Raw genomic sequence first — 10,560 nt, forward strand, 5'->3', positions numbered from 1 at the left:
TATATATATATATATATATAGAGAGAGAGAGAGAGAGAGAGAGAGAGAGGATTTAAGTGCCGTGGCATGGGATCGTGCCGGAAATTTGCCAGCACGGTGCATGTCGGGCCGTGCCGATGGGTGCCGGTCATAAAAAATATATGTGTGCCGACACGTAATGGCATGAAATATTTATTTTCTTTAGCAACAAAATATGCCAATTATTTATTATGTACTTTTATCAAATCTTTTGAATTTTATTGAGAAAATTACTCACTAATTTCAAGAATAGAAAATTTTGAGTTGTGACATTGGCACGGGAGCTGTATCGTGCTGATATCTTGTTGGCATCATACGATACGGTGGATACGGCCCGTGCTGATGGGATTAAACTATATATAGATATATATAAACTTTCTCATAAAGCTGAAGGGATTTTGAAGTTGCTCTGGTATCATGTTACATACCTAATGTGATCGGATATCTAGAAAACGATCTAGAAATATATTTAATAAGAACTTTTGAAAAGAAAAAAGAAATATATTTAACAGTAATGAACTCCTAAACCCCACAGAGTAGAAGCGAAAAAAAATTGAACCTTTTCCCTTTAGCCTTACTAAGAAACTATTATGAAGGTTTTTTACTTAAAAAGACAAAAAAATGTTAGTGTTTCTTAGAAGTTAGAAGTACTCTATGCAAAGCTACAATGACTTAAGGTAGGTAGTAAAGGTAGGATTTTATTTCAGAGTGCCACAAAACCAGGAAGCTAAGTTACACTTTTGTGCAATTTTTGACTCAAATCTTTTCAAATTATTGCAATGAAATCTACGGTATAATTTGGTTGACTAAATAGTGATGTGTCGCTGATGCAGCAATAATATAATAGTATTGTGGTCGATGCTGTGGGAATAACTAAGATATCATATCACCGACTCACCGTCGTATCTGCAATACATTATCATTTGGTTAACTAAATTACGCTGTAGAACTTGATTGCAACAATCTAGAATATTCGAGCAAAAAATTGCGACAAATTAAAATTCGAGGACCAAAATGTCACGCGCCTCACAGTTTGAACAGAAACTATTGGAATTGCTTACGAATAAAATAATTTGGGCTTAAATTCCTCAAAAATATTTCAAATAAAATAATAGTTGCCTCCCAAATTTTCTTAAATTTTGGAAATAATTCTCTTTTGTTTTCCTATTCAAAATTTTTCTTAAAATTTACTCATTCATTTAAAACGCACAAAAAAAAAAACAAAGTAAATGCTAAAATTCTATTCAACGTACACGTGTCGGTTGCTGTGGTCTAATAGATTCGGTCACGGTGATGACTCGAACCGGCATTAACCGGTAACGTGGAGAACATTTCTCGATACCCCCTCGGATGCCCCTCGGATGCCCAAGCCCTTGCATTATATAACTCTTCAAAATAAATTTTGTTTTTTAAAAAAATTAAAATTTAATATTTCTTTATGACATAAAATGTTCTACAACCAAAACCCTAAAAAAAAAATTTCTCAATACTAAAAATATCAAAAGTAGGAGGGAGAACTATGCAGATCATGATGAAGAGAAAAAGTTTGGATCCAAAAAAAAAAAAAAAAAAGAAAAAGAAAAAGAAAAAGAAAACGAAAAACACCTGATCTCTTGCGCGAGTTCCAGAAGATTCGAGGAGGAGAGGATGGAGAGAACCCATCCATCAATTTATCTCCAATCCCAATTCCTCTCTCTCGTTGTATTTCTTTTCTATCTTTTTTTGGAAATTAAATAAGGAATAATCAAGAGAGAGAGAGAGAGAGAGAGGGGATCGAGGAGGTTTTGTGGGTTTCTTACTCAAATCACTTCTCTCTCTCTCTCTCTCTCTCTCTCTATCTCTTGCTATGAAGGAGGGGGATTGTGTTGTTGCCTTGGTTTGGACGCTTAATCGTTAACACGACGATAACATCGATGATGATGATGATGATGATGATGGAGTTAACGGACGGATCTGATGATGCGGATAAATTGCGGTGTAGTCCAAAACTGTTTGGTGGTTTTACTTTGGTTCTTAAACTTTTAATTTTGATTTTTGTAGATCCTAATTTCCAGCTTTATTATCTACGGAAAAACAAAATTCAAGTCTATATCTATAACAACCCATTAGCAGTAATAACTCGTTCAGCTCAAACCACCGGGTCAAAATACTTCAGCTCAATTATTATTATCAAGATTATCAGAAAATGTGAGTCTCGCTTCACACTTAATAATAATAATTGGTTGGATCCAAATCACTAGTCCAAGCGCCAAACTACTAATCTAAGAGTACCTCTGGCCCAACTACCAGCCCAAGAGGATGTGAGATCCACCTCACCAGAGGATGTGAGACCTGTCTCACACTTTGAGCACACATTTAAGATCAATCACATCATTAGAGGATATAAGATCATTCTTAGTTTTAAGATCATCCTCATATGCAATTAAGATCACCATCACTAGAGGATGTGAGATCTGTATTATGCATTTTAAATTATTAGAGGAGAAGAGATGTGAGACCCGCCTCACACTTTAAGTTCACTATCACCAGAGGATGTGAGACCTATCTCACACTTTAAATTTTACAATCACCGGAGGATGTAAGGACCGTCTCACACTTCTGGCTAGTGAACCGATTCTGATACTTAATATAACTATTTGACCCACTAACAATATATTAACTCGTTGGATCCAAACCTCTAATCCAATATGCTTAAATTCAATTATTATTATTAGGATCTCTGATCCTTATATTTCAAATCACAACTTTATTTTCATCTGATCTGAAACTATTAGGGTATCACAATATCTGTTACATTTATATGTATCGATCCAATTCGGGATCTATCTTATATTTTAATTCCATTATTTATTGAATTGTAATCCTTTTATTATGTTGAATGCATAACCATCTTGTTCACTATAATTTTTTTTATTCACTCAAAAATCACAAACCATTATTTAGTTACACTATCCTTTCTAAAGAATTAAAACAAAGCCCTTTTAAATTATAAATATTAAAAATTTATAATGTAAAAATTATTGCTCAATAATTTATTCTAACACTAGATAAGCTTATTAGAATTATATTATTTGATTAGAAAAATGATAAAAAAGAGGCGCATGGATTTGTTGTGCAATTACGAGCAATTATTCTCTCTCTAATGTAAGGACTAAAGCCAAATATTTTAAAAATTTTGAGGATCAAAATAAAATTTTACGAGAAGTTTAGTGACTAGTGTGCAATTTACCAACTTAAACCACACGCTGGGCGAAAGTGTAACGCTTGTGTCACGGTGTGTGACTGACACGTGGGCCATGCGATTGCCACGTGTCATACGATCAGAGATGTTATAAACCGGGATAAAAACGGATCGAATACTCGATTTCATATCCATATCCATTATTTTTATGAAGGATCCGGATTCAAATATTTGCTTCAATACTAAAATTCAAATTTATATTTGATAAAATCCGATTCGTATACGGATCGGATATTAAACCAATACGAATACGAAAAAAGTATTTAAAAAATAAAAAATTTCGATATGTATGTAAGCTCTTTTAATTTTATATAAAAATAGAAAAAAATATAGGAATTCTAAAAAAATAATGAAAAAAATAGATTTAAAGAGGATTTAACATGTTGAAAATATATTAAAAGCCGGTTTCCGATTTGGATAGTACGAATGTGAATCCGAAGAACTAATAGTGAACCTAAATCCGAATCGAAAATTTTTGGATTTGAAGTCGGGTTGGTCGCATATTATCCTACCCGTTTTCACCCCTACTTTGAAGAGTTACATTTTACTTTTATTTTTCTTTTTCTTTTTTTTTTCATTGAGAGAAAGATAGTAGTGGGCTATCCTCTTTATTCAATTTTTTTTCTTTTAAAATAAAATCAGGTAGAAATATAAAGTAACTAAACTTTGAAATTAAAATCTCGGATACCAATTATCATATCCTTCGCCCACTCTGGTAGGTAAGATTGTATAAAAGACTCGTTTTTACTAAGAACTAGCGACTAATCAAAACCTAGGTCACCAAATCAGTAAACCCTAATAAGGGCCGTGAAGAAACCTGCTAAATTTGAATATTTATTGAACCACTATAAGGTCTCTGTTGGCTTAAATGTGTCAGCATCTTGCCTTGTGCCGGGAGGCCAAGTCGGTCGAGTCACGTTCAAAATGGCACGAGGTCAGATTAGAACGAGTCTTGTTCGAAATGGCGTTAAGGCTAGGATTGTTGGCTTAAATGAGCCAGTATTCTGCCTTGTGGCTGGAGGTCTAGTGGGCCGAGTCACGTTCGAAATGGCGTAAGATCAGGTTGAACCGAGTCGTGTTTGAAGTAGCGTAAGATTGGGTGGGTTGAGCCACAATTGAGACTCGTGAACGTTGTATCTGTATACTTTAAGTAAATTGATTGTATATTAGCTTTTGAGCTTAATGGATAGCGCCAACGATCCGATGGTCTCTTCCACCTACATACACTGAAATGAGTTTTCTAAAATTGAACACATTGCACATGTTAACATAAGCATGCTATTGAAGTTGAAAGAAGCAAAGCCCTTGTTTACCATTACGCAAGCCTAAAAAGGGCTGTTTCATCCAGTTAGAGCTCAGTAGATGAGCAAAACTTTCACTTAGAATTTACCGCAACAGTTTTAAGTGTCGCGGAAGCAGAAGCTGCAAATCACAACTTCTGCTTCTGGAGTCCGAAAGCTCAATTCAACATCCCGACAAAGCAAAACTGACAGACAATTTCATCTGACAAATGTCTAGTTGTTGCTTCTCAAAGTAAAAGCTATTTTAGAAGCCACACCATAAAGAAATTTAAACTACTAGAATCCAGATAATCATGGAGAAAAGTTTTAAGACGCTGCATATTAGCCAAAGCTTTGATTACCACGAAACAAAATATAGAAATTAAACAAACACAAAATTCTCATAACAATGCACTAAAACGAGTTGAAACGTTTCTATTGTTCCTTTGCTATCAAAAACTGATAAAAAATTCCCGAAATGTGTTTACATAACATGCAAAATCCTGTTTTATTATTACTTTTTCCCCTAATCCCAATCAAAAGAACTTTTAACTTCAAAAAGCCCATGTAAAAGGCATTTCTTGTACAGAACACGGGCAGTTTGTTTGACTTGTATGAGCAAAATCCAGTGATTGCTTTATTTCACTGTCGGGCGCGTTTCTGCAGATGTTGAAACATCTTTTGTTTTATCCACTGTCGGTCGTACGGCAGAAAGGCCTGAATTGAGCGATCGTATCTGCAAATGAAGCAATAGAAACTTATATCAGCAGTTACGTGGACGAGAAAACTTCTACGAACTCCTATGTGGTATAGCTTAATTCCACTTTACTATCCCATGGTCGGAATTGTGATACTTAACCATCATGAGGTAAAGTGTAACACTCGGAACCAGGCTATAATGCACGGTAACGCTTACATTGTCCTAAATAAAACATTTGAATAATGTGATGTTAGTGTCTTAAAGAATGATACTCACACGAGTGCACTTATATCCACTGTACCATCGATGAAGTTATAGAGATCAGCAATGTCGTAGCTGATGTTCTGGATCGTTGGGTTAATATCCATGACTTTCCTTTCATAAATCCTGCAGATTTCTGTCATTGCAGAGGTTTATGTTAGTTTCCTCTCATTTTGGAAAGTCTTATTACCGCAGTAACTGTCAGAATCTGGCACCAACATCTATAGAATTGTTAATAGCAATTTTGGTACTTGGAAGTTTGCATTGGGTGCATGTTTAGTCCCCACAATTTCAAGCATTACAATTAAGGGTCTATAATTCCTGTGTTCGATGATCAAGTCCTTTCGTCACTCTAACTACAAGATCAATAAGAGATGACACAAACATTCGCACAACATCCAATGTGGCGTTGGATATTCCAGGATAATTTAGTAACTTCTACTTAATTACATAATTTAGTACTTTTTTTTCGTAGTCATTTTCTCCAAGTATACCGACAATTTACCAAGTAATACTTATTCCTAATCCTAAAAAGAATACACTGACAAATTCAGGACAAAAGATGTTTCCGAAAGTGGAAATGAAGAAATGGAGTCCGAATTAAAAGACTTGAACAAATTTAGTTCGCAAAGTGATACGTGAAGGGCAGTTTACTGAATCTGACGACACAGAAATAAAGAATTATATCTAAATTAGAAAGAATGTTGCTTTTTGTAGGCTGATTGTACGTACCATCCATAGCTTGACTAATCGAATTAAAATCCAGAAACGTCCTGCTCGCCCTACTTTGAGACGTCTGCATCAAAATAATGGTGTACTTCTCAGCCTGCAAAAAGGAAATTCGAGACTCATTCTTCGTCAAAAAACAATAGGATGGTTAGCAGTTGCATCCAATAAGAAGCATATTAATATCTAGCTTCATAACAGCAAACATTAGTACTCATTAAACTCGTAACTACATATACTTGGTTCGCATATATTTAGTTTCCCTAGCAATATTTATAATTTGGTCGATTGTTGAGAGGGTCTTGATACATTTTTACCCTGACATAACAATCAATTAAAAGCATTACTTGAACAGCCTTGTAACCATGCCGTATATTCGCGGTAAGGATAATCATCACTGGAAGAATAGAGAAAATACAAATGTTTTTTCGAGCGTAAGACGACGCTACAACGACGTGCTGAATGAAGGCAGTTATCAATCTGTTTCAGTAGATGCTATCAAGAAACCAAACTAGAATGAAGGGCCAGTTTCTTATACACTGAGTTTTGATTCCAAAAGGCGTTAAGGATAATCGTCTTCACAACTAGCATAGGGCTGTCAACGAGCTGAACAAGAGCAAGCTAGGGCCGACTCGTGTTTGTTCGTTTATTAAATGAGCTGAACACGAGCTGACTCGTTAAAATATCGAATTGAAAAATCCAGCTCGTGTTCGGCTTGTTTATTAACGATTAAAATATTAGAATCTTAATCTAATAATAAAAGTTTACAAAATATAGGTCTCTTTATATTTTGGTTGACCTAAAGTCCAAATAGTAGAAATTTGTAGTTTAGGGGCCGAAAAAAAATAAAAATCTAATTCAAATTCTTTGCATGATGATCAAATTAGTTCCCAATTCTTTGATTTGCGAGTAATAGCAAAATAGCATGCATTTGAGGAGTTTCACAATTTTGCTGTCAAAACAAATTGTTCTATCAACTATGCTGTCATTAAAATCCTAACTAACCAAATTATATTATACCCATCAATTATATATATGTATATATAGAGAGAGAGAGAGAGAGAGAGAGTCTGGCAATTATACTCCTATGAGTACGATCGCTTTCGTACTCATAAGTCTTTTTCGATTGTAGAACTTTCGAATCGACGATTCATATCATTAAACGTTATTTAAAATATTTAAAATTTTTAAAAATTAAATTTTATAATTTTTTAACATTATTTATCTTACAATCAAAAGATCGCAAAATTGACAATTTTTAACGGCCAGTATGGAATTCTTGCTAGTTTAACGGTGTAAAAGAATTGAAATCGGTTGAATTTTTGATAAAAAATTCTATTCACCATCTAGATAAAGATCGATAACTCCGATCTTAAATTGAAGGATCCGATTATCTATTTTTAGGACATTATTTGACTATTCATTTTATGCTCGCTTGATGGACCTTATTGTGATTTTGAAAAATTACGATATTTATTTTTTTAAAAATTTTGAATACTCTAAATTATATTTATAATTTGAAAGCTTTATCATTGAAAACAATTTATGAGTACGCCCTACTTTACGTACATATTTCACTCTTTTCAATTCATAAACTCCAAAAAGGAAGCAAAAAAAAAGAAAAAGAAAAAGAGGAATGATAATGGAATCACATTATCCCCAGTCAAAGAGATTAATGAACAAAAGATGGGATAACACCAAAACAGATTATAAAGTAAGAGGGGGGCCATAGCAATTAGAGCTCAAAAAGAGAAACAAAATATAGGAAAGGGGAACTAAAAAAAGGAAAAGGGAAAAGAAAGAGAGGTTTTACCATCATGGATTCCGCACGAGGGCAGAGATTTTGTTTTTTCTACTCCTCGATTTGGTGAGAGAGAGAGAGAGAGAGAGAGAGAGCAGTCGGCGAGCAAAAGGGAGAACGGCGACGGTCTGTCTTCCGGAATCAGAAAAAAAGAATTATAGAGAGCGAAACGTGTCGTGCTGTCTGCCGGCACGGCCCATATTTTTTTTTTGGGGCTGGAATTGGGCCGGGCCAGCCGGGCATCGTATGACTTCGGATTTGGATTTTTCGCGCGGTTGCGACTCGGCTCGACACGGTATGGCACGGCACGGCACGGCACGGAGTCGGATCTGAGCTTGTTGTGCTCGACGAGAAATTCTACACTGTCACACTTGCACCACGTCATCAATAACAAGCCAATCACATTCATTCTTTTCAAACAAAAGTACAATAAAAATACTTTTTTACAATCATGATGGGACATATATTCTTAAAAGGATTAATTTGATTGGTTTGTTACGCCACGTCACTAATATACCTGTTGCATTCTAGAATTTTTCGTGCTCGACTGTATTTGTCAGTTCGGACCGGCGTGACACTGCATAGTCCAGCGCGGTGTAGTACGGATTTGGATCTGCCCATGTCGTGTTGTGCTTAGGTTTCACGAAACGCTATTGGCCCCGACTGTACTGGGCTGGGCTGGATTGTTGACCAATTGAATTCTTTTAGTTTATTATTTTTGGAGAAAATTTCAATTATATGTCTTTGAAGTTTTCAAATTTCTTAAATAATACCCCTTATATATATATAGAGAGAGAGAATTGAGCTCCTATGCTTTTAAAACTACCGAGTTATTAATACGTGTAGATTTTGGCTATTTGATTAAGGGATATGCGGTTAGGATGATGTGGGACCTCTAGGGTTGAGTGAGTGGTTGGTTGAATAGTACGATCTAACGGATAGAAGTGATCAAAGGAATAAATTTAATGGTAAGAAATTTACAAGCACCAAATGCTTGGTACTTTTACAAGCACCATAGTCGAATTCTCTCTCTCTCTCTCTATGTATATATAGAGTTGAGCTGGAATACTATTATTAGTATTTAGGCTCTTTTACTATTAATTTTTTAACCGTTAGATCTACACTTTAATTAATTCCATTTTTTAGATCATACTATTCAGCCAACCACCCGCTTAACCCTAAGGGGATTACTACTAAACCCTAGAAAACCACTATCATTCTAACCTTATAATTTTTCATTCAAGGATTAAAAACTCTCTCTATATATAATTAATAGTATTAATAGTAGTTCAACTCCCTTTAAATATATAAATTTATTATAAATTACAAATGCCCCACAAGCTCATCTTTTATAAGCAAGCAAACTTCATCCGTTAACTTGGTTTCATGATTTTTATTTTTATTTATTATTATTTATTTATTTATTTATTTTTTGTTCGAAGTCAACAATTAATCATTGCAAATTTTTACACGTGGTGAGATAAGTGTAAACTGCAGATTGATATCACTATAATTTTTTTGGAGAGGTAATTAAGAAGGGTCAAATACAAAGAGTATTTTCCGTTATGAAATTTTCATTGTGTAGTTGAAAGATAGGTGTTTAATTTTTGCTCCGTAAGGCACTGTTTGAAAGTCGGAATAAGTTATCACTCAATAATTTATTCAATTCAAAAAGTTTTCAGTGTGATTGTAGGAAAGGAGTTTGATTTTTACTCGAAAGGTCTTGATATCTATAATTTGGTATGATAGAATATATCATCTACGAGGTGATTTATCTTATTAAAAAAATAACTTGAAAACTAAATATAATATCCAATTCTAAATTTTGATCATACTCTTATCTATCAAATGTACAAGCTGTTAATTCAAAGTAAATCATAGAGATATGCCGAACAAGATATTTATGCATCCAAACAGTGCACAACTGATTTTGATATTTATAATTTGGTAGGATAACATATTTTTCCTACGAGATTATTTAACTTATTCTAAAAAATAATTTAAAGACCAAAAATGTCATTCCATTCAAGACAATAATCACACTCCTATCCAGCTACCTAAATCAAAAAAAATATTTTAAATAAAATATTCGTGCATTCAAATAGGGCCTAAAAGTTTGAAAATAAAAAATGAAACATGACTAAAAGCTCAGGGGATTGCAGTGCAATTTACCCTAAAATGACAGGTGTTGTCAATTGGATTATGCCCTTATCATTGTTTCACACACACCATAGTGGCATCATTTATATATATATGGAGTCTAATTTTAATTTGTTGATATACAAAGTTGTGCCCCACAAGTTGTAGCTATCACATAGCACTTCATTTTTATATTTTAGAATAAGCAAATAATGTGCAAACCCACCTCAACTTTGCATTTTAGAGTAACCAAATATTGTGCTAACCCACCATGCATGATATGTAAAGCATCAAGCCCTTGGACAACCAAAAGGTTTTCTCCTTTCTTTTACATCTTTATGTTAAATCAATCGTTCCTAGCGTCAGTGGCAAAAAGCTCGATAATGATTGGTAA

At 34.1% G+C, this 10,560-nt stretch overlaps 1 protein-coding gene across 1 annotated transcript; it reads right to left on the minus strand.

Annotated features, from left to right (window-relative positions):
• Positions 1-4,864: 4,864 nt before the first annotated feature.
• Positions 4,865-8,150, minus strand: LOC109704217 (enhancer of rudimentary homolog). Its single transcript, XM_020224983.1, has 4 exons — positions 8,040-8,150; positions 6,233-6,326; positions 5,516-5,636; positions 4,865-5,275 (listed from the first exon to the last, which is right to left on the minus strand). The coding sequence occupies exons 1-4, from the start codon at positions 8,043-8,045 to the stop codon at positions 5,182-5,184; spliced, it is 315 nt and encodes a 104-aa protein (XP_020080572.1). The 5' UTR covers positions 8,046-8,150; the 3' UTR covers positions 4,865-5,181.
• Positions 8,151-10,560: the final 2,410 nt, after the last annotated feature.

The sequence above is a fragment of the Ananas comosus genome, unplaced genomic scaffold (genome assembly GCF_001540865.1).
Source record: "Ananas comosus cultivar F153 unplaced genomic scaffold, ASM154086v1, whole genome shotgun sequence".
NCBI classification, from domain to species: Eukaryota; Viridiplantae; Streptophyta; class Magnoliopsida; order Poales; family Bromeliaceae; genus Ananas; species Ananas comosus.

Bases quoted from the DNA above. Each gene is read 5' to 3' on its own strand.
- LOC109704217 (XM_020224983.1), bottom strand. The intron at 5,637-6,232 runs GTACGTACAATC...CTGCAATGACAG, and splicing joins GATTAGTCAAGCTATGGATG to AAATCTGCAGGATTTATGAA. The intron at 5,276-5,515 runs GTGAGTATCATT...CTTCATTTGCAG, and splicing joins GTGGATATAAGTGCACTCGT to ATACGATCGCTCAATTCAGG.